Genomic DNA, 24,161 nt, shown 5'->3' with positions numbered 1-24,161 from the left:
ACCCCCACCCACCCCCCGTGACTGTGTGAAGATTATCCACATCATCACCCTTATAGACAAATGTTCCTAACTGCATTGCCCTGCACCAAGAAACCATCAAATCACCACTCAGAGAGAGTAGATCCCGTTCATCACGGAGAAGTAAAGAATGCAGGAAAATCCATAACAGGCCACCCACCAATTTGGACTTTTTTCCCTGGATGTTTTCAATACCTGATCTTTAGATTCTAGGACCTTGTCTTCAAGACAGCAGAACTAATAGACAATTGTGTGCATGACAAGCATCAGCGAGGACCTGTCCAGAGTATTGCCAACACCATCACAACAAACGTCTCAGCAAGTGGTCCAGCACAGGCCGGCAAATGTGAGGCTGCAGCCAACAGTCTGTGGGGCATCTGCTCTATACTGAACCCTTTTTCCTTCTTGAGGTAAAAGCCTCCATTTTACCCATCTGAAGTGTATACGATTGAGTGGTTTTTTGGATATTCACAGTGTTACGCAACCATCGCCACAATCTGATTCCAGAACATTTTATCACTATCTCCCTCTCAAAAATACCCAAACCCATTGTCTGTCACTAACCCCTGCCACACTCATCTTAGGCTTAGCCTGCACTTAGCCCCTCCTATAAATGGAATCATATGCTAGGTGGCCTTTGGGGCCTGGCTTCCTTTCTACAGAGTCAACGTTAATGAACGTTGTAACATGTATCACTGCCCCATCCCTCTGGACAGCTGAATAATACTCCATGGAATGAGTAGGTCACATTTTATTTATTCATACATCAGTGGATGGATAATTGTTTTGTTTCCACTTCTTGGTCATTATAAGCTATGCTGCTGCATAAATATTCTTCTAAAAGCTTTGTGTGAACATGTTTTCAGTTCTCTCGGATAACACCTAGGCGTGTAAGAGCTGGGTCGCATGGTACCTGTGTGTTTAACTTTTAAGGAACTGCCACGCTGCTTTACCTTTTATTGACATAAGTGTGGATTGGGGAATACAGCTCCACACTGACTTAATCACGCTTCTCTAGCCCCCAAAGTTCCAGTGCCAGTACCCTCCCACGTGACCCTTCCCCCTTCCTCTCTCCCCCTCACCTTCCATAACCACATACTTTTCATAGTGTCTTTCCAGTTATTTTCTCTGGTTTGTTGTATTCCACCAATGAGTGAATCCACTGGACAATGATCTTTCACTTTCTGATTTACTTCTCTGACCGTAATCACCGCTAGTTGCGTCCATGTTGTTACACAAGTGTGGTTTCACCTTCTTCAATAGCCGAGTAGTACTTCACTGAGTATATATACCACAATCTCTTTAACTATCTGGACTCTCTCAATGAACAAACCAGAGTCTGCTGTCACTTCCCCACTGCTCATCTGGAAACCTCTCTCACTTACTAACAGCCTTCCTTCTCTGGCTCCGTGAAAAAGAAGGCATTCTGCATGGAAGCTGGCAGGGTAAGGAGCCTGCAAATGCCAGGCAGCCTGTCTCAGGGCGCCCAGAGGTTTAGGGAGCAGAGAGTAAGCTCTGAATCCTACGTGCTGGCTTCGCAGTCTAGGGGGCTGTCAGGCTCATCTCCATGAGGGATGGGCTGGCCAGTTAGGGGTTATTTCCTACTGTGAATTATATTGTCCTTGGTCAGACCAGGTGGTCAAGAAGCACTACCAGTTAGTCTCAGCTCACTGGAGTAACAACATGAAGTAAGTTTAACTTTCCCAGTTGCTGCCTCCCATTATAAAATCTTTGAACATTCCTTTCTTGCTATTTTGCCTTGTTAAGGAATCTTGACTCATACTGCAGGGATTGGCCAGTAGCTTTCATGTCCATTGCATTTCCCACTACCTCCTGCATCTGTAGATGTAGGGATACATGGCACTGTGACAGGAGCAAGTACAGGTGTGGAGAAACAATAGAGTCACGGCCAGGTGCCCCTGCGGAATATGGAGAGATCACGATGACCCCAGCGCTGAGCACACTCACGTAAACAGGACTCCAAAACGGGGGCCTCAAGGTTACGTGACCATCAGCCAGACCTCCCGGGATGAACCTTGAGCAAACTCTTGGTTCTCCCCAGACACATCACCTGGACACAAGGCATGTCCTTCCTGGTGTGGGCAGAGGTGGCCAATGTTCCTTGAAAAACTCTGCAATGTATAACTTTGATCCTTATTTTTACAATGCATGCTTTAGTTTGATGACGTGTAACTTTCTTAATCACGAGTCCTACCTGCATGATTTAATGCCACACAGAGCTTTCACAGGTGGTTGGCAAAAGGTCAAAATAAGGTCTATGGTGAAATGTTAAATTTATGTTGTGTTTAGAATGCTTTCTGTATTGTCTAAAGCTGAGAAGATGGGAATAAAAACTCTGGAAAAATAAAGATTGACACTGAAGCCCGGAGCTCAGTCCCCTGCTCCAGTCCCTGTGACTCAGTCTCTCCATGTCCCAGGTCCAAGGACAGAGGTTCCCTGCAGGGCTGCGTGTGGTTCTCTGTGAGCCAGTGGTCTCTGCTGAGAAGCAGTTTCCTGGTCTCCATGCAATGGCCTCCCCAGTGAAATCTCACTTCCTGAGCTCTGTCTCCTCCTCATCCTCATGCTCTCCCCCAACGTCGTGTTCTGCAACCAAACTTAATGAGCGTGTTCTTTGCTGGGTGTATGAGCCCCAAGTAAAATACATATAGGAAACCAAAATCTGCCACCCCAAAAAATGTCTTTGGCAAGAGGAAATACCTTGATTTGTGTGGACACTGCATCTGAACTAACCCAAGCTTCCTTGTCAACATGCAAAACAGGCTGCCCCCATTAGGGCATTAGAGACTCTTGGCACAGATATCTTTATCAAGCAGACAGTGATGGGGGGGGTTCTAATTTTAAAGATCACAATATGCAAGTATGGGCAAAGAAACATGGTGTTGTATGGCGGTTCCATCTCCCCTATAAGCTGCAGGCAGCAGGACTGATAAAAAGAAAGAAGGGAATGTTAGAAATTCTAACAGTTTGGGAAAAACATCTTGGCCCATGTGCCAGCCTTGTGACTTGTGCCAAAACACCAACACCACAAGGTATGAAAATCATAAGAGATGACCGTCACCCCAATTCTCAGGGGATCAATGTGCTGTGTTGCTAGGAAGCCCAAGCCCCATCACAACAAGGTGGGGGGTGGGGGACACTATCCACTGGAATTTGCAACAGGATGTCCCCCTGGGACAGGTGAATCACTTCACAATTCTAGATGAAGTAGAACTGCTCAATCTTTACCAGGATCCCTGTCACCTGCCACAGGAAATGACTGTTGAAATGCAGTGTGCTTGAGGTGGGACATGCACCATTGAAAGAGAAGAGAAAGTGTGAGTCCTGCTTTGACAAATCCTGCCCCCAGCCCATCCACACACACCTGATGAAGCTGCTGCCCAGACCAGCATCTTCAGTGTGAGTAATGAGGCCAACTTTCTGCTGCCACATTAACATCTGAGGGTCAGGCCACCTTCCCAGACAAGTTTCTTGTTCCTCTGGATTTCTGCATAGATGGTCATGTCCTTGTGAATGAAGGTCATCTTATTTCTTCCTTCTCACTATGAAGGTTTTTTTATTTCCATTTCTTGTTTTATCTCATTTGTTAGAAGAACTTCCAGTATATTATTGAACAAAAGTGATGAGAGAACACCTCACCTTTTCACCGTTAAGTTCCATGTTAGCATTGGGAGTTTTTTAGATTGTCTGCATCAAGTTGAGGAAATGTCCCTCGTTTGCCAGTTTGCTGAGGTTTTATCATGAATAGGTTTTGGATTTTGTCAAAACATTTTCTGCATTAGTTGATATGATGATGTGGTTTTTATTCTTTAGTCTATTGATGTGGTAGAGAACACTGATTAATTTTCAGTTGTTGAAGCATACCTGTATATCATGGGGTATTTTGTTTAGTTCATTATGAGAGTCAATTTGAAAAGATCACTTGAGAAATATTGCTCTATAGTTTCTTTTCTTATAATGCCTTTACCTTACTTAGGTACTAATGTTGACTTCCTAGAATGAGTTTGGAAGTGTTTCCTCTGAATCTATGGAAGAAATTGTGGAGAATTTGTATCATTTTATTCTTAAATGTTTGGAGCAATTCAACAGTAAAACCATCTGGTGCTGATATTTTTGTTCTTTCTCTCTTCTCCTCCTGCTTCAACTCCTTCTCTCACCCCACCCCCGCCCCCCATATTTTTTTCTATTACATAAGCCAGTTCAGATGATCTTTATCTTCTGTGTGAGTTTGGTGGTTTGCTTCTTTCAATGAACGGTCCTTTCCATCTAAGTTATCAAATGTGTGGGCCCAGAGGTGCTGCCTGTTGTCCTTTTCATCAGCAATCAGAACCTCCGGCTGTATCAGATGCTAGAAAGTGTGCCTTCCCTTATTTCACTTTCTCTTGTTCAGCCTGGGTCAATTTTCAATTATCAACTTTATTGATATTTTTCCAGTTTTGGCTTTGGCGTTTTTCTCTATTGTTTCTTGTTTTCAATTTTACTGATTTTTATTATCCTTTCTTCTCAGCTACTTGTTTTAAGCTTAAACTGTTCTTTTTCTAGTTTCCTAAAGTAGACACTTAGATTACGGAATTTGAATCTCATTCTTCTCTAACATATGCATTTAATGTTACAAAATGTTTGCTAAATGCTGCTTTTACTGCATCTCAAAAAATTTTAGTTAGATTTTCATTTTCTTTTAGCTCTAAAGTATCTTTAATCTTTCTCATGACACTTCTTTGGCATGGACTATGTAGAAGTCTGCTGTTTAATTTCCAAATATTGGGAGACTTTCCTATCTTTCTGTTATTCTCTGAAATTAAAAATTGGCCTTATAGTGCTACTAAGTACATTTTATCAAAACAAAGTCAAGAATAACTTTTAGATGGCATGGATCTTGACAAGTTTACACTGGATAAACTTTTCATGGAGGACTTTCTAAGAAATACCAGTGAACTACTTTATAGCAGATGATACAATGGAAGGAAAAGAACTACAGACCCGGAACATGTGCAGGGTGCTACAAACAGCCCAAGGAGCTGAGTCACAAGAGTCAGCTCAATATAATTTTCTTTTTTTAAGATTTATTTGCTTATGCAAATCTGGGGTACAGGCCAGGGGTGCAGGGGCAGTGAGAGGATTCACCAAAGACAGAACAGGCCGACTGACGAAGCACACTGCTGAGGGGAGCAGCGCGCAGGTCAGGAGAGGTCTGCCATGCTATGTGGTCTCCTCCGGGGCAGGCGGGGATCGAACTCATGCGGAAGTGGCTTTAGCTTCTCAGTGCTGTGCTCTAACCCACTGCGCAGGCCCCAATATAATCTTTAATTGTAAAAGACACTGATATTTCTGCTTCACAGCTAACAATACTCCTGCAGTTTAGCAAGCCAGTTCAAGGCAAAAATCAAGACAGAATAGATTGATTATTCACAAGTTTCTTTCTTAGATGCTCCCCTCCTGGCACACACCCAAACAAGAAGATAAACAAAATTACATTACAGAGAGAAAGAAGAAACATATATAACATTAAAAGACAAAACAAGTCTCTTCTGATCACACAAAACCTACTTAAAAACTTGCCCAGTGCAGTGAGCAGTTAGTCTTTCATTACAAACACTGTCCCAACACAGTGATTTCAAGGAAGTGCTTTCTGGAACAATAGTGTGGAGTTTGAGTCCACTCTGAGCACAATGGATAGTTATCCCTTCATGCTGCTTCCTTCACCCTCTACTTGTGAATTAGGGACAGGCCTGGTCATGAGTTTGGATTCTCCCTTATTATACACAGACATGGCAACTTTCTGCTAGGGACTGAGACATCGCCTCTGGCTTGATCTCAACAGAGAGAAACTGCGTCTCCCTATCACCCTCCTCCATGTAACCTCTGGCACCTTAACAGTCAGCATAACATTTCATGCTCAAAGTTTTGATCCTCAGATGTGTGTTTCCCTACTCATCATCAACCCCCCCAACCCCACACTTTGCAGCATCAGCCCCACACTTTGCAGTTCCCCAACTATCAGGCCACTTGGTTTACGGCAGCAAAATCCCCCCATGACCATAATCTCCTCTGAATGTTCTGCTTGCGTCCTTGCTCAAACTGAAACTTTAAAAACAGCGCTCACAAACATGATTGTGGTGAGGATAAACACCACTAGGAAGGAAACCACTTTATCTTGATCCTGACTGGACTTCAATTAGTAACTGTCTTATTTTCTTTTCAACTGTGGTTTTTTAAGTTTATTTTTAAATGATGATAAAACGCACATAACACAAAATTTTCCAACTTGGCCATTTTTAGGCCTATGACTTACTAGCTATATGAGGGCTCCAACTTCCCCACATCCTCGCCAACACTTGCTATCATTTTGTGAGGGTTTTTTTTTTTTTTATGACACCACCCTGTAAATGTAAAGGCATACCTCACTGTGGTTTTGACTTGCATTTCCCTTAAGCTAATCATGATGAGCGTCCTCTCATGTCCTTATTGACAATTTTTATATCTTCTTTGGAAAAGTGTCTATTCATGTCCTCTCTCCAGTTTTTAAATGAGTTTTCTTTTTAGTCAAGCTAAGGGGCTCTTGATGTATTCTGCATGTTAAATCCTTATCAGATTTATGGTTTGAAAATATTTTGCTCATTCTGTAGATTGTCTTTTCACTTTTGTAGTCATATCTTTTATGCACAGAAGTTTTGGGTTTTTTGATGAAGTTCAGTCAACTTTTCTTTTGTACCTTATATCTTGAGAGTCCTATTGCCAAACACAAGGCATTGAAGAGTTACCACTATTTTCTTTCTCTAAGAGTTTTCTGGTTTTAGCACTCTTTGATCCATTTTCTGTAAATTTTGTATATAGTATGAGAAAGAAATCTAATTACATGTGAAAGTTAGAAAGTTGCATGTGAAAATCCAGTTTCTTGGCACCATTAGTTGAAGAGACTATTCATCTCCCAATCAGTGGATCGCACACATTTATCAAAAATCAATTGGCCATTGACATTTGGGTTCATTTCTGGGCTCTTTTTGGTCCCTTTGAGTGCCAGGGAGATCATTCTCCCTAAAGTCAACTCCTCCTGATTGCATGAGTTCCGATCACTTCCCTACATGGAGTAAAAACCTGCCTTCTCTCGATCCTTATTGCAATATTTTATTCTCTTTTTGGGTTCAAGGAGAACCTCTCCTCCCTCTGACTCCCAAAACCCTTCAAGAATATGATGCTTCAGCTGTCACAGTCCCCACCCCTCCAATCCCCGAGTCTGACTTCCACCATGGAGGGGACTAATATTTATTTAGCACCTACTATGTACATTTTCTTGCCTCACCCTTTTACATCCAGAGAAGTAAGTGCAATTCTTATTTCGCAGATGAGAAAATTGAGGCCCCAAGAGGTTAAATGTCCTGCCTGTCCAACAGACTCCAGAGGCCACACCTGTGAAAGTTAAACCTTGCCGCTTTATTCATTTGTCCTGTCAAGGACACAATTTTGAGTTTATTCAGCATATCTGAAGGGAAAGATCAGTCTCCCCAGCTCACAGAGAAAATAAGTGTCTATAGAACACAGAGCTGGCAATTAATCAGAGACAAGATCAGCACCCCGACAACCAAAAGCGGAGGAGTGGAGAGGGGTTAGCGAGATCATAATTGTCCCTCCCATGTATGTGGCTGAGCACGTCATGCTGCCTCGATAAGCTTCCACTTCCTCACTTGTGAAATGTTTACAGATAATAAAATTTCATTTCAATTCAAGATAGAAAACCAAGCACCTGCTGAAACTGCCTATCCGAAATTAAAACACTCAGAAATAATAGCAAGACGCTAACAGGAACAAGGGCCAAGAGCAGAGGTGCCCAGAGACCAGAGCTGAAGCCCCCACCCACCCAACAAAGCTGGGACTAGGACAGGGGCCCTAATACATAAGATCCAGGGCACATGCTCTCAGCAAGCACACAGGCGAAACAGCCTGAAGCGCTGACACAGTCGCAACTACTTCATGAAGTCCCCCCCCTCCAAACTAAAAGAATTTATATCTGAAGACAAAGCAAATAAAAGCTCTCTTAAAGGAGTACCACAGAAGTTCTGGTTCAAGATGGAAATGGAGGACGGTCCTGAGCTCACCTCCTCCCATGGATACACCAAATATACAACTCCATATGGAATAACTTCCTCTGGGAGAAAAACACAACCACAAACTCACTGAGCAACTCCCACATATTGGACAAATGGTGGGGGGCGGGGGGAGAGAACATCAAAGCAAGTAGAAGAGGCAGACACACCATCTAGCCATAATCCTGCCGTCTTCATCCCTTTGATCCATATCCAAAAGGTATTCAACATCCAGGGCTGTCCTCCTGAGAAAGGTCAATTAGTCACCCCAACTTTTTTTAAGATTTATTTATTTATTCGTACAGAATTGGGGTACAGGCTGGAGATGCGGAGGGTGAGAGGATTCACCAGAGACAGAGTGGGGAGCAGAACAGGCAGATTGACGAAGTACACTGCTGAGGGGAGCAGCGGGCGGGTCAGGAGAGGTCTGCCACGCCATGTGGTCTCCTCCGGGGCAGGCGGGAATCGAACTCATGCGGAAGTGGCTTTAGCTTCTCAGTGCTGTGCTTTAACCCGCTGCGCCACCAGGGAGGGCCAAGACTGACTTTTTTTTTTTAAAGATTTATTTATTTATTCGTACAGAACTGGGGTACAGGCTGGAGATGCGGAGGGTAAGAGGATTCACCAGAGACAGAGCAGGGAGCAGAACAGGCAGATTGACGAAGTACACTGCTGAGGGGAGCAGCGGGCGGGTCAGGAGAGGTCTGCCACGCCATGTGGTCCCCTCCGGGGCAGGCGGGGATCAAACTCATGTGGAAGTGGCTTAAGCTTCTTTGTGCTGTGCTTTAACCCGCTGCGCCACCAGGGAGGGCCCAGTCACCCCAACTTTTAATACATACACCTGAGAGATGAGCCTGCAAAATATCTAGCTTTGAAAACTATGGTCACAGGGAGGAAGGTCAGACACTGGGTAATAGGATCACCTGAAGAGACTTTAAAATCCTCTAGCATATTTCCCCTGGGGAGGGAGAGATGGGAGGAGGGATAGGCTTCTATTAAAATCTGTCCAAGTGGTGCTAACATGCCACCAGCGTGGGGGCATCCCTCTCATGCAACTCACAGGAGTGGGGACACTGAGATCACAGTGCACACAGCCCCTGCCCCCCACTCAGCCTGCCTCAATTTCCCCACTCTGCCATAGCCCCCTAATTTCTATAAACAAGTCCCCAGGGTGGAGGTGTGAGAAACCCAGCCCTCCAATCCTGGGGATCATGTCCAGGCCCACAAAAGAAAAACTGCTTTCAGGCATTCTCACTGACCCCTTCCAGTGACCCAACCCCATTTCTTGGCCCCATCTTTTCCCCAGAAAAGATGAGGCATCTCAAGCAAGAGAAAAGCTGAGTTTATTCCAATGATCAAGGACTTGAAACCTGAAGATTCCCGGCGGCTTGCCCTTCAGGGCCCAGAGGAAAAAGGGTCCTCGTTGTAAGTAGCACCCCCTCACCTCAGAGTCCCCCAGTGAACACCAGGCCAGGACCAGGCTACACCACCCATTTCTCCCCTCTAACCAGACAGAACAAGTAGCCAGGCAAGGAGTACCCTTCCAGACAGAGGTCCTGGGCCAGGCCTGAGTGTGCAGGAGAAAGGGCTGGGGTGTAGAGGCCCAAGAGCCCCCGGCGGGCTGAAGCTCAGGCACAAGCAGCCTCAGTCCCTTTTCCACACCCCGGGGGGCCCTCAACCTTGCTCGCCAAGCTGTAGTAGTAGGTCCGTATGCGCTGCTCCACGGTCACAAAGTCTGGGCGATCCTCCCACCTGTGGGTTGTGGTAGATCAAGGCCACTGACCACACCCCAGAACCCAACTTCAGCATCAGGGTGGACATGCGTGGGGCCTAAAAATCAGTGGGGCTGTGTGTGGTGGGGGGAATCTGATAACAGAGAGATCTCTTGGGAGTGAATGTGCTGGAACTCTAGTGTTGCTATCCCACCTCATGGAATTGCTGCTGATGTACGGGATGTTGGGAAAACATCTATCAAGCGTTTGGTGAGGACTGAGGGGACGGAATTCATTTAGGCTTAGGCTGGGGTGGTGACTGACTATAATAAGAACCAGGGTACTTGTGGCTAGGTGAGGGCTCACCTAGGTACAAGTACTCTGACCATCATCAAACGGGTTCTCATACTGAGGGTGGGCTGAACCAGCGGAGACTGGGGTTCTCATACTACTGGTGGTGCTATGCATGGAAGATCCACGTATTGTGTGGGGGTGCAAGGTGGTAGACCCTAGGTATCAGGGTGTTGGTGTACTAAGTGTTTCCTGATGGAGGTGGGAGTGATACAGGTTGGGGTAAGGAGGAACTGATCATTTATTACTTATATGTCACAAATATAGTGATATTTACTTATTAAAGCTTATAGGTGTTTTGGTGCAATATCACAGATACTGACCAGTAGATATGGAGGCAGGAAAGATATCAATTGTTGGAATGGCCATGTAGGATAATTGCTTATTTGGGTGCATGTTGCCTGTAGTTTAAGGAGTTGGGGTGTCCACTATTGGTCATTGGGCTTCAACCAGAGGTAGGGTTTTGAAAATATTGAATGTTTGGATGTGTCACTGTTGCCTATCTAGGTAATTAGGTGTTGAGTGTTAGCTGGTGGTGGACTAAGAAATTAGATACTGGAGATTAGCCCATATCCTCAGTACTGGCATCATCTGTTGGGCAGTAGAGAGCAAACTGGCTTAAGTATTGTAAGATTCATGTGTGATGTGTCTAGCGTTGGCTGGTGGGGGGCAGAGGTTTCAGATACTGGAGCACTGGGTGTCCACAGGTCAGGTGTGGGGATGTTGGTCCAGTGGGGGCACTGGAGGGTCAAAGCATGGGTGCACGTGGAATAAAGGTTTCCAAATACATGTTGGAAAGCTCAAGAACAAGGTGAGTGTGAGTGGAATAACACCAGGTAGCGTTAAGTTGGAATGACAATTTGTTACCAAGAACTCCTGTCCCAGGCGAGGGTCAGCAGGTCCCCTTCTGCCCACCCGCACTCACTTGTAGGTCCAGCAGTCGCTCATGAGCTCGTACATTTCGGGTGGACACTCTGGTGGGCACTCCATCCTCTTGCCCTGCTCAATGAAGGCCATGACCTCAGGTCCCTTCATCTTCTGCTCAAGCAGAAATAAGTGCACATGTGAGTAACCAGGGCCCTCACCCTTACCCTCTTCCTGCCCAGCCATCCACCCCCCTCTACCCACACCTACCTTGTAGGGTTTCTGGCCATAGGAGAAGGCCTCCCACATGGTGACTCCATAGCTCCAGACGTCACTGCGGCTAGAGAACTTGCGAAAGTTGATGCACTCGGGGGCATACCACTTGAGTGGCCACTTCCCTGCTGAGCGGGCCTGGGGAGTTGGAAGTACTGCTGAGGGAGGGTTCAGGGACCTTCCACCCACCAACCCCATTCATCTGGGCACCCTGCAGATGGGGGCTCACAGTGTAGTAGCTGTCATCAGCACCCAGGGCCTTGGAGAGGCCAAAGTCACTAATCTTGGCGTAGTGCCGGTTGACCAGCAAGACATTGCGGGCAGCCAGGTCACGGTGCACGAAGTTCTTTTCCTCCAGGTACTTCATCCCCATGGAAACCTGGTGCATCAACTCTGCCACATTGCTGAAGGGAATCTCCTCCCTGTGGTGCCAGGAAAGGTGGGGTTCACTGGGAAGGGACAACCCAAGTTCCCAAGGGGCAAAATCTACTTCTCTGTCCCAGGTGAGCATGTGTCCAACAGATGCTTATTTAGCACCTGCTGTGTGCCAGCAATGAGGCTGGGGAGGCAAGGATTAAAACAAAAAGGCAACAGCCTCTACTCTCATCCAGTCTCAAGGCTTTAAATATCACGCACAATTCCCAAACTTATACATCCGGCCAGAGCTCAGGCTCCACCATCGGCGCAATTAACAGCTCCATGTTGCGGATGTGAGGATGAGTGTCAGAGTGTGGAAGGGGTGGGCTTGCAAAACTGAGTGCACTCATGGGTGGTGGATATAGGTGTGAGTGGGCAGGACCAGGCCCCAGCCTGCCCGGGGCTCACTTCTTTCCAAGCAGGAACTTGTGCAGGGGTCCACCGCCTGCCATCTCCATGACCAGCATGAGAGCCTCGGCCTGGCAGACGCCGATAAGTCGCACAATGTAGGGGTTGTCCAGCTGGTGCATGATCTGTGCCTCACGCATCATCTCATCCTTGTCTGCCTTCTCCGTGCTTTGTTTCAATACCTTGATAGCCACGTCGATCTGCTTCCTGCACAAACACATGCATGACGTGCCCGGGCCCTCCCAGACCCCTCGTGCCTCCCAGTCTGCCTCTTCTCTCAGGACTTTAAGAGCAAAACCCCTGTAGTTAGACTCTTTTCAAGGTCAAGGCCTTATTCCTCCCCCTGGCTGTTAGAAGTGTTGGCTCAGGCAGCTCAGAGCTCAGTTCCTCACGGAAAAAAACTGCCTCGAAGTTGTACCCTTTGTAGGGGTAACCTGAACCAAATGACCGGCCCATGCAGCGGCACAGGGGGGGTCCCTCTGTAGCTCCCCTGGCTGCTGTGGCAACTGCAGCCCAGCCCAGTCTCTCCCTCGCCCGGCTGTTGGCTCCTTCCTTGCAAGCATTGCCTATAGCTATTCTAGGAAACCCACCTGCAGGCTGTCCCAGGAGCTGTTCCCAAACAAACTGATGGGATATCCTGACTGCAACCCCCAAGGCCTAGCGAGGGCGCGCCTCCTCTGCTCCCCACCACCGCGTCCCTCCCACCTAGGCAGGGGCGATCCTACTTGCGCATGCGGTAGACGCCTTGGCGCACTGAACCAAAGTTGCCGGAGCCAAGTTCAATGTCAGCCATCAGGAGATTCTCACGCTTCAGGAAGAGCTTCTTGTCCTTGAGTTCCTCAGGGTCACTGTAGGGGCTCTCATACACGCTGGTGTCCATGGGCATCGGCCGAGCTTTCCCAGATGCTAGGCGTGCTGGGCACACACACAGATGGGCCCCCAGAGTGAGGAGGAGGGAGAGGAGTTGGGGAGCACAGGGCAGCCTGGCAGCCTACAGGCACATGCCTGGACAGGGATGCATTGTCCAGCATACAGAGGCACGTGTGTACATGTGTGTTCAGATGTGTGTATACTTGCGTGTATTCCTGGTCCCATCCATAAGTGCACTGGGAAGACACTCCCAAGTGGACACTAAAGGTGTGTGCATCCGTGTGCATGTGTACCCAGGGGCCCTGGCTCGCATGTGCTCACATGTGGCTGTCCCTGTATGCACATGCACTTGCACCCTCGTTCACGCCCACCCATGTCCCTCTTCGTGCTGGAGGCCCAAAGGCATGTCTGCCAGAGTAGCCAGAGTGTGCCCGCTGGAGTGTGTGTGCATCTGTGCAGATGTGTACACTGGCATGTGCTGGTGTCTGGCGTGTCGGTGTGGGCAGCACTAGCCAGATTTACAAGGGCTCTGAAGGTAAGCACACACGCAACCACACTCGTCCCCTGTGCACACCATGGACAGTCTGGCCTCTCGGCACACACATGAGCATCTGCAGCAGAAGCATGGCTCTGGAGCCCACTGCTTGGGTTCAGATCCCACTCCAGCACTTTCTAGGGCCTTAGAAAGCTACTTGTCCTTCCTTTCTTATCCATAAATGAGAATAATCATAACAATTTCCCATGGCCCGTTAGGTGGGTTCGATGGGTTCATAAATACACACGCTGGGAGTATGCCTGACACATACAGATGCTTAACAGGTATGTCTGTGCCCAGGGAGTCAGTTTGCTAGGGGAAACACTTGGTCACTGGGTAGGGGGAACATTTGGTTGTCGGAGTGTCCGCAAGGTCATCGATCAAGGGATATTTGGCTCTGTGGGAGATAGCTAGAGCCACTCCCAGGGACACACGTGTCTATACAGGTAGATTGTGAGTCAGCAAGCACCCCATGTACATGCACACAGGCAGGCATGAGCAGAGAAGAGTGTGCACGGGGCAGGCCTGGCCCACACCCCACCCCACCCTGGAATGCAGCCAGGGACCTTGCTCCCACCTCAGACAGGCCCCCACACTCAACTGCTGTCAGCTCACCTGGCTCAGGCGTGTATCCATCTGAGTTGAGGGTGTCGATCCGTCTCTGAATCTAAAGGTCACACAGTCACCACGGGTGAGCAGGCCCAAGTTGGGGGCACCGACCCTCTCATGATCCCCATCTTCTCTGAGGGGCAGTACTGGGGACACTCTTCTGTTCCAACTCCAGTGCAGCCTCACCCTGGAAACAGGACCACTGCCCACCCACCAACCTTGGGGCCCAACTCTGAGATGCCAGCCTACTCACGTGGGAGAATGTGGATGGGTGGGCTGGGAGTGTGGGAGCAGCGGCCTCTGGGAGAGCAAAAAGGACAGTGAGAGGGTGGGGGAGGGGGTCTCCTGCTCACCCCATGCCCACTAACCCACTCACCTGTGCTGGCGCTGGCAGTGGCATTGGGGCAGGGCTCTCTGAGGCAGTAGACGAGCCCATCAGCCTTCAGCTTCAGGTACTCTACCAGCTGCAGGGAGAGGGGTCAGGGCCTGGCTCTCCCCCAAGATCCTGAGCACCCCACCACAGCCTCTCTCCCACAGCAGGGGAGATGGGCAGCTTACCTGCCAGAGTGTGTCAAATTTAGTCCCCTCGGGGATGCAGTACTTGCCCGCCTTGTCCTGGCTGATCAGGTAGTGATACACAGTTTTCCCATAGATCAGGGACAGTGCATACGTGCCCTGTTCCTTTCGGGGCCTCAGCCTGGTGGGGACAAGAAGGGGATGTCACCCCTGCAATGAGCTGGCCCTTCCTGTGGTACCCCTCCTATACCCCAATTCCTGCATACATACCCTAGGACTCTGTACCACATAACTTCACAAAGAAATACAGAGATGAGAGGGGGGCGGTGGGATCAGGCCCTAGTCATCCTCCAGATTTCCAGGGGAGCCAACGGGAGAATGACCATGTTCACAGAGACATAGCTGTCCACAGAGAGGACAGGTCACTGTGTACCTGACACTGCCACTCCCAGCTGGACACCTGACATCCAAGGGGATACATTTGGCCATCGGCAGTGGACACCTGGTCCTCCATGGCCGAATAGTCAGTTTGCTAAGGGAAACACTTGGTCACTGGGCAGGGGGAACATTTGGTTGTTGGGGTGTCCGCAAGGTCATCGATCAAGGGATATTTGGCTCTGTGGGAGATTGCTAGAGCCACTCCCAGGGACACACGTGTCTACACAGGTAGATTGAAGAACATTCTTTTGGGAAGCTAATTAATTTCTACATGAAACGCAACAAAGGTAAGCTCCCAGAAACTGTGTACAAATCAGAATCACCTCATCCTCATAACAGATTAGCCTTTAGCAGAAGGAACCCCTGATTGTCCTCTTTGGAGAGTTTGCCAAAATATGAATGGGACTTGTGCCCCTCAAAGATGGTAACTTTGTGCTGTAGGAACAGATCAGGCCACACATATGCATACACACACCAACCTGATCAGATCCACCACCAGCGGCACATAAACACACACACATCTAGAGCCAGCCGCTGCAGCCCAACCCTGTGGTGAAACCAGGCAAGACAGTTGTATTTGGAGCCTCTGGCACAAGGTTCAAATTATGTATGGATTTCTAATGAAGGGATGAGAGCAGTTGGGGGAGGGGCCCTATGGCAACTGACCAAATCTAAGGGTTGCACTGAGTTACAGAAGAGCTGGCTAGCAGTGGCCAGCAGACAATGCCACTGGGACGGCCTGCAGAGGACACCCTTGGAGGGGTAAACTCCCGAATAGGACATGGCCCAGCCCACAGACATCATCACTGGACAAATACTTCCTAAGTATGGGCCACAGCGTGGGCACACTTAGGAGAGCAGAGGTACAATGGTGAACATGGCAGATAGAGGCCCACCGTGCAACCAGGCCCTTCATTAGGCACAAAGGACCTAGAGATACTCCTAAGTGGCCATGACAAAACCTGAGTGAGGCACAGGCTGGAGCCGTGAACGACTTCTCAGCTAGGCGTTTCCCCAGGAAACAATGCAGTGATGGCCGATGTTCCCAGCCTTGCCTACAACCATCGATATCTGGAGAAATTGGAAACCAACGAGCGGCTGTGGGGAAGTGCCGAAGAGAAAAGAAGACCACGCCACAGCCAACTAAGAAACACGAATGTCCCACCGAAAGAAAAGCACTTCCACGCACAGGCTCGTGGCTAGCCTAGAGGTGACCGTCTCTGACTGCTGCTTCTCCTGCTGAGGAGTGAAGACACCTCCTAAGGTGAACACTTAAGTTTTGAAGTGACAACAGAAACTCAACACCCAGTCATTCACCAGCAAATGTGTGTGTGAATAGTGAAGAAGAAAAAGAAAGAAAAGCCACAATATTAGACAGTTTTTCCATCGATAGAAAAAGTCTGTTTCTGTTTCTCCTAAAGCAGGGCTTGACTATGTGACTTGCTTTGGCCCAGAAGACATTAGCAAACATGACACACAAGTCACTCCTGGCAACCCTTCGAGCACCAGGAGAAATAGTCTGTGCTAACCTGTTGAAGACCTCACGTGGAAAACAGAGGCACCCCGGCTTGCCAACTGCTAGGTCATCTATTTTCAGCTGACCCTCCAGTGGACTGCAGTCTCATGAGTGAACGTAAAAAAACTAGCAGAAGAACCTCTCGGCTGAGGTTGGTCCAATCTCCAACCCATTGCTTAAGGGGGGCGGGGGGTGATAAATGACTGTTCGTTGAAGCCATGACATTTTAGGGTGTTTTGTTATAGTAAAGACTAACCGACACCTCTTCTTTGGGAAAAGACAGGTGAGACATGAAAGGCAGTCATTCGGGCCCTCCCTGTTGGCACAGCTGGTTAATAAACAGCACTGTGAAGCTATTCGCAGCCACTTCAGCCCTAATTTGATCCCTGGTGGGGAGGTGACCCACGTGAAGCTGCAGAATTCTCTGTCTGGCCCGCTGCTGCCCTCAGCAGTGTACTTCATTGATCTGCCTGTTCTGCTCCCCACTCTGTCTCTGGTGAAGCTTCTCACCACCCCTGCACCTCTGGCCTGTACCCCAGTTCTGTATGCACAAATAAATAAATCTTTTTGTAAAAGGCAGTCACTCATTCTTAATTAAAAGCCACATAAGCAAAGATACATGTGATTCCCCATATGTACTTTAATACCACAAATTCTTCTATATTTACCAAAAACCACTGGGTGATGGTAGTTCTGTGTCCTTGCAGTTCAGACTTGAACTTAAGCTAAGAAATCAACTTGTGTCTCCATTTTTAAAAAAATGTGCAGACTCTGATAATGGTAACCAAAAATAAGAGCTACCGTTGAAGATATTGGCTCTAAATTCTTTGCATATTTGTCTTTAATCTTCATACCATTCTTCACAGATAGATACAATTATTAGTACAGATGCAGAAACTGAGGCATAAGGAAATTTCATCTCTTGCCTAATCTGCAGCCATGTGAGTGAGCTCAATGTCCAGGGACAGAATAAGGATTCAAATACATTTTTAACTTGTAGTTTATTGCTACTTAAGTCAGAGCCCATCTGCTAGAGATTACCTGTGCAATCCTGAACAAGTCTCTTAGCCCTGTGTACCTCCATTTCCATACATGCAAAATGAGATAAATAAACTAAATTGGGGTTTCTTTGCCTGAAAAGAGCACCTAGCATGAGTTTCAGCATCAACCATGATCTGATACAATGGCATGCAATATCTCTGGGGCACGTAAGTTCTGGGGAGTTGAGAGAGGAATTTAGCTTCAGTAAAAAACCCAAAGGAGTCTGTCATCAAAAACATTAAGAAACACTGAATATGCTATTTAAGGTCCTTTCCAGGGGTTGAGATTTTTTTCAAGTTGAATCAGTCATGCTGAAATTATGTGTAAATAAATCAAGTTTTGCAGCCAACATCACTAGGGACAATTCTACCCGCTATCCAACATCACTAGTCCAGCCCCTCTGCACTGTGGCCACAGGTAACCAGGGGCCTGCTCCAAACTGCAGGCCTGAGCAGCATGTCTTATTATCAAACCTGCTCCCTTGTCTCAAAACCAGAACAGTTCTAGACCCGTCCCAGGCATGGTGATCTACAAGGAGTCCTCTCTCTCCTGCCCCATGCAAGGTTCTATGTCTACAGCTTTGACCTTCAGACCGAACTGCATATTGAAAAAATATTTATTGAACTAAAGGAACCACAAGAAGAATCCACAATGGCTGCTGTCTTGGCCTGCCTTGCCTGATTCTCCAGGAGCCTGCCTCACTGTGGCTCTTCCTAGTCTCTTGATATTTCCCCAGCATGAATCGCCGTAACTCAACATCACTGCTCCAACTGCTTCTAACTTCAGTGCCAGCCTCAACCTCTGTACCAAACCCTGATCATAGCTCGCTCAGCCTCAACCTCTCACAGTCAGCGCTGATCCTCTGTGTCTTTGAAACCAACCAAGCATCCAAAGCACGCACAGTTGCTCAAAGTTGTTGCCCCTGAGATTCTCTTACCTCAACAGACTAGTCAACTCTAAGCTTGTACAAACTCTGGGTTATTAATGCAAAAAGTCTACAAATTTGCCTCAGTGAAACAACGCCTTCCATAGGGATTTAAGACATGAAAAAAATTGAAAGCTGGCTGCAGTAGAGGCTCAGAATCTTGCACCCCAGAGCCCTTTCATACTTGCAAGATGGCTTAGGGAATCTGGGGGAAAGTATTAATCCACAAGATGAGTGGAATCATCATCTGTATGGGAATGTGAATGGAAGGCAAGACAGGAGGAGAGAAGAGGAAAGAAAAACAAAGACAGAGGAAAGGCAAAGACTGAGACTGCAAGGTGAGACTGGGAAATAAAAAGATGAATTAGGGACTTGAGATGAAATCAGAGGAGGAAATCGAGACTGTGATAACAAAGAAAGATGAAATTATACTTCCTGAAGGGGAAAACATGGACAAAGAGAAAGAACCCTTTCAAGGGGCTGGGCTTAGAGAGAATGGCTGGGCGCAGACATTCGGGCATCCAGTTCCACTTGCGAGAGTAAGTGAGAGGGGAATGTGTGCGACTATGTGACCAAATGCTGGCTATGTCTCAGCAAGTATCACACTCAAGAGGGAGTGTGCAGCATCTGCACGAAGGTGGGTAGCATCTGGACAAGTACCTGTCAGCAGTGACGGAGCCCGGTGGAAGTACCAGACACATGCTCTGACCTCAAATTTACAGTCCAAAGAGAAAGAAAGATAACCCCAAACACTGAAGTTCAAGATGTCCGTCACCTTCCTACGAGTACCTGTAGCAAGCCCATAAGAGGCCATTTGCCAGAACGACTGCCTCGTTTCTTCTCCCTTGGACACCGCCTTCCCGACGGTGACTCTGGTCTTAGCCACACGACTTGCTTTAGCTGACAGTACATCAGAAGCGTTACAAAAGCAGAGACTTGAAAAGCGCTTGTGTGTTGCAACTTGCCATTGTTGCCTGTTTCGGGGAACCCTCCAACCAATTCCACGTGGAGAAGCCCAGGCTCCAACCTGCTGTGTGATGACAGTACTGTGGCCACGCACACCCGTAACCCAAGTGACACTGAGCCAAGAGCCAAAGACATGAGCGTGGCCATTCCAACCTATTCAGTCCCAGCCAGCTGACCCAAGCCACAACTCTTCAGTTGACTCACAGCATCATGAGAAGTGATAAACTTTGTTGTTTTGAACAAGTAGATTTGGCTCTGTTTGTTAGGTAGCAAAAGCTGATACAGATGCAAAGTAAAGTTTACCTTGTTGGAGACAACAGTCCTCTCACTAGTTATTCAAATGTCATCATTGCAGCTGAGCATTAATGATAACATGCATTCAAGAGTTCCCTCAGAAGCTTTGGAAAGTTCACTCTGATTTACAGCCTAAATACGTTTGGCAGGGTGAAAAAAAATCATTTTACCAGCTAACAGCAGAATTTGGGAGCTGCATCTCACAGGGCATGAGCAGACCTCGCGTGAGTGCGGGAGATCAAGGAGAGGGTTAGCCAGATGGGCTAGCCCCATGAGAAGGGATTGCTTTAGGGGAGGAGAGTGACAGCGAGCATTCAGTTAGGCAGCAACTCAGGTCAAGGAGCAACCATGAGAAGGGAGTCCCCTGGAAATTCGCAGCACTCATGGGAAGGGCTCTGGACTTCCTAAGGACATACAAAAGAGGCAGGCACCAAGTTTCTCTATATCTCCACACTGATCTTAGCTGATATCTGGGTAACATCTGCCATATAAAGGAACCATGGCCCAGACCAGAAAGCAGCTGCCCCAGCAGAACTTTCAAACACCCAGCAGGGTTTTTTTTTTAAATAGTTTTGGAAAGACTGCTTTACAATAACAAGCACAGTCACATGGTTCAGCTGCGGCTCAGCCATGAGCAGAGACACACACGTTCACCCACAAGTAATAAGAGCTAACAGTTAGTGCGACTGGGGTATATGCCTGAGACTATATACTTTTGCTTGACACATAGTCACTCAGGAGCTCCTGTTCTAATAGTGTCCCCCACAGGACAGCTGGAAAGTACTGCTTCAACACACTTCCAGGGCTCCTACCTCATTCAAGCTAAAAGCCAGTCGCCTCCCATCCAACACTCACTCACTCCAAGCACTCGGGCCCCTTTGCTGTCTCTGGAACATGCCAACCACCTGCCTCCCTTCACTTGCTTTTCCAGAAAGACCCTCCTGCTGGAGAGCTGCATAGCTCACTTCTCACCTCCAATTCTTTCCTCAAAAGCCACTTCTCCGAGAGGCTTCCTAACTGAAATGTGCAACCTGGTACACACAGAGCACTTCCCATCACCTGACGGAGTCTGCATTTCATGGATTCATCCTGTTTGGCTAGGAGTCTCACTGACATAGCCCCAATGCCTAAGACAGTGCCTGACCCATAGATACTCAGCAAATATCTGTTGAATGAAGAAGAAATCAAGGCAGTCAAGTCCAGCTACTCACCGAGTCCACTGCAGATAAAGAGCAGAAGTGGAATTCCAGCTCAAGCATTTCAGTTCTGGAGTCCTGACCACTGCTGTTGCTTTCCCATGTAGCAGGTCCCTTGCACACTCAGAAGCACCCAACACACTAGCACATGTGAGCTCAGGCTCACCCTTCACAGCCCACCTGCACACAGAACAGTGTCCTCCCCCACCCTGTGCAATCCACCTCTGCAATTCTGGCCAACAAGCCCCAGTCTGACCACCCCAAAGCCCCAGGCCCCAAACCTCACGTACAGGAACTTGCCGTCGGTCTGGGAACCCGAGTAAAGTTTGCGCTCAGCCTCCTCCCTTGAAAGGCTGTTATGGTACCAGGGCATCCGCTCATGGGCGGTTGTGGCAATGAGCTTCTCCACCTGGGGGGCCTGACTGATGATGGCCTGTTCCAGGGCCTCACCCTACGGAAGGGGATGGGGGGAAGAGGAGACTTAAGTATCACCCAGCCAGGGCCACAAGAAGGCACCTTTTCCACTCCAAGACCCTCCCCAGGAGACCCCTGCCCCACCCAGGAACACCAGGGGTGAGGTCTTCAGGCTGTTGAGGGCACCATTTCCTGCCAGACTCCCATCTCCATGGTCCCTGTCCAATACACCTAGGCTCAGTGCAGGCAGGGCTATACCCCAAGTCCCCCCCCCCCCACACACACACACTTGTCTGTTCCTCCCTGGGGCCCCCAGCCCCAAGTTTGTCTCCATTTGAAGATCTGGCATAGTGCATGGCTTAGTGTAGTCTCCAGCCCCAGTCACACCTCCACCTTCCCTTCAAGCACAGACTGCAGGGTCAGTGTTGCTCAAGCCCTGCGTCAGAGAACCGCCCCTCCCCCCCCAAGATCCCTCTCCTTCAGCTCCCAACCCCACAAGCACCCCTAAGCCAGAAGGTCAAAGGCCACCACTCTCCCCGGCCACGCTTCACTTCCCGAGTCCCCACTGCCCCCGTGGTTACCAGGCCTGTGCCTGTCTCCCGCAATTGTCTCACCTCCAGCTTCCAGGTCTGGCGCACGTAGTCGCGAACCATGGCGTCGCGGAGGTTGTCAAAGACGCCAGCCTGCGGCTCCATCCCCGACGGCCGGTTGCAGGGTTTGCGCAGGTTGCAGGGCAGCCCGTCGGGGTCTCGCGAGTAGAACTCGCAGAGCTCGGCTGGGCCGCAGTGAGCCTTCCCGCCCGCGATGGCATAGGTGCCGTTGAGCTGGCGCTCGATGGAGAAGTGGTGGAAGCGCACGTCGTGTACCAGCGACAGCACGTAGCCGCCCAGCGAGCGCAGGCACTGGCGCAGCAGGAAGAGCCCGTCTGCCATGCCCGCCAGCTTCAGGTGCTCCTCGGCCTCAGCGCGCGAGATGCTGCCATAGAAGAAGGGCAGGTGCGCAGCGGGGTCCGGCATCGCCCACGCAGGATGCGCTCGCTGAGCTTCTCGGTGCCCTGTGGGTTTACAGGGTGTTTGGGGGTGCGTCAGGGCCTCGCCTTCCCTTCCTGAACCATGCTCATTGGTGCAGAGATAGTGAGAGAGCCCCCACACTGAAGGGCATCCACGCCACACCCCTGGGTCTGCCAGCCTCCTTGGTGGCACAGTCAACTCAGTGAGGAGCCCCAGCCTGCTGGGCTGAGGTGCGGGAGCCCCCACCCTCCTCTGACTTCTCAGAACCCTGATGTGGAGCGCCCAGGCACCCCCACTGGCCTACACAGCCAGCGCCTGGAACTACTGATTGATTTCTCATGCCGATATTGAATTCTTGCTGATGCTGGAGAGACGGATGAATAAAACAGGTATGGTTTGAGGGGGAAAGACAATAAACAAGAGGGAAAACAAAAGTAATAATTACAGATTAAAGTCGCTGTTATGGGTCCAGCAGCTTCCGCTGAGCAACTCTGCTAAGTCGCTGTTATAAAGGAAGCAGAGTGACAGCAAGAGAAGAAGAGGCCACCGTGAAGCCAGTTCTATGAGGTCACTAGTCGAGGTGGGTCACCTTTCTGAGGAGCGGGCAGTGTGCAGACAACTGACAGAGGAGGAAGCGCTAACGTTTCAGAATGCACACAGGTGCAAAGGCTGGAGGGAAAAACAGGTTAAAAGTTCTTTGAGTCTCTGGTCACAGCTTTTTGCCAGACGTTCAGTATATAAACTTGCTGTGTGTGCTGTGTTTATAGACACCTGACTGTACGTGTTTGGCTGAATCGCATGGAACCCGCAGCCGGCAATGGCACTGCACTTTAAGCCTATCTAACAGGCGTCTTCTCTGTAAAGCACCTCACAGGCTTCCCATGCTCAGGAACACCAGGCCGCAGGTCAGCACAGCCCCGGGGGTTAGTTAAACAGTGCAATCAGCAAAATAGCACAAAATATGGCACCAAATAGATCACAAGAAGTACGGCTGTTTACAGTATAAGGGCCGAAATAAGAAGGTGGAGTGTGTCCTTGTTCAACCCCTGCAGGAAAGTGCACACCCGTTGGCTCAAATGTCTTGCTCTGTCTGTGTATGTCCTCAGGTGACAGAGAAAATACTGCTCATGTTTGCGCCATAAATAAATTTTAGCAAGTAGTCAAACTGGCAAAGAGAGATTCCACGATTCATGAGGAGTGACTGTATATAACTATCGTGACTTTAGCAAAACATTTATTGTAGGCTCTGGGGTCCTTTGTGGGTATATAAAGAATTCTTCCCATTTTCCTATATATTTGTAAGTTTTTACATAATGTTGAAAATGTTATCTCTCCTGGACAGTGTCTAGTTATTTCTCTAAGGTGGGCCCAGCAAGGTCATCCTGGCATAGATTTGTTTTGAGGAAGTATCCCCAGGAACCCTCCTGAGTCAAACAAATTTAATCAAAGAGCACAGAGAAAGCATTTGTTGTTAAGAAAGGCTGCCTTCCCTGGTGGCCCAGTGCCCCAGTGTCCAGTTTCCAAGGATGGGCACTGGGAAGGACAGGAAGAAACTGGATGGGCAGCAGGTGAGATCTGGCTGAGGACAGCTGGAGGGGCCAGATCTGCATTCTCACGAGCTGGATGTTTCTGACGCCAGGACTGGGAGGACCAGGCTTGAGGGGGGCCATGGGCGTCCCAACAGCTTCA

At 48.7% G+C, this 24,161-nt stretch overlaps 1 protein-coding gene across 2 annotated transcripts; it reads right to left on the bottom strand.

The window, feature by feature from the left end:
- Positions 1-9,745: 9,745 nt before the first annotated feature.
- ZAP70 (zeta-chain (TCR) associated protein kinase 70kDa) lies at positions 9,746-22,478 on the bottom strand. Of its 2 annotated transcripts, none has more exons than XM_004686143.1 (12): positions 22,077-22,478; positions 21,339-21,499; positions 14,715-14,853; positions 14,533-14,620; positions 14,410-14,456; positions 14,163-14,214; positions 12,868-13,057; positions 12,143-12,349; positions 11,547-11,739; positions 11,315-11,455; positions 11,106-11,218; positions 9,746-9,869 (listed from the first exon to the last, which is right to left on the bottom strand). In XM_004686143.1, the coding sequence occupies exons 1-12, from the start codon at positions 22,476-22,478 to the stop codon at positions 9,746-9,748; spliced, it is 1,857 nt and encodes a 618-aa protein (XP_004686200.1). The 2 variants fall into 2 exon arrangements, with proteins under 2 accessions (XP_004686200.1, XP_004686201.1); XM_004686144.1 differs by having other exon boundaries at positions 14,539-14,620.
- Between the last annotated feature and the right edge of the window lie 1,683 nt (positions 22,479-24,161).

This window comes from Condylura cristata, unplaced genomic scaffold, assembly GCF_000260355.1.
Source record: "Condylura cristata isolate star-nosed mole 26May11 unplaced genomic scaffold, ConCri1.0 scaffold00020, whole genome shotgun sequence".
NCBI lineage: Eukaryota > Metazoa > Chordata > Mammalia > Eulipotyphla > Talpidae > Condylura > Condylura cristata.
The sequence above is the reverse complement of the archived record's forward strand: the minus strand, read 5'-3'. Positions and strand labels throughout refer to the sequence as shown.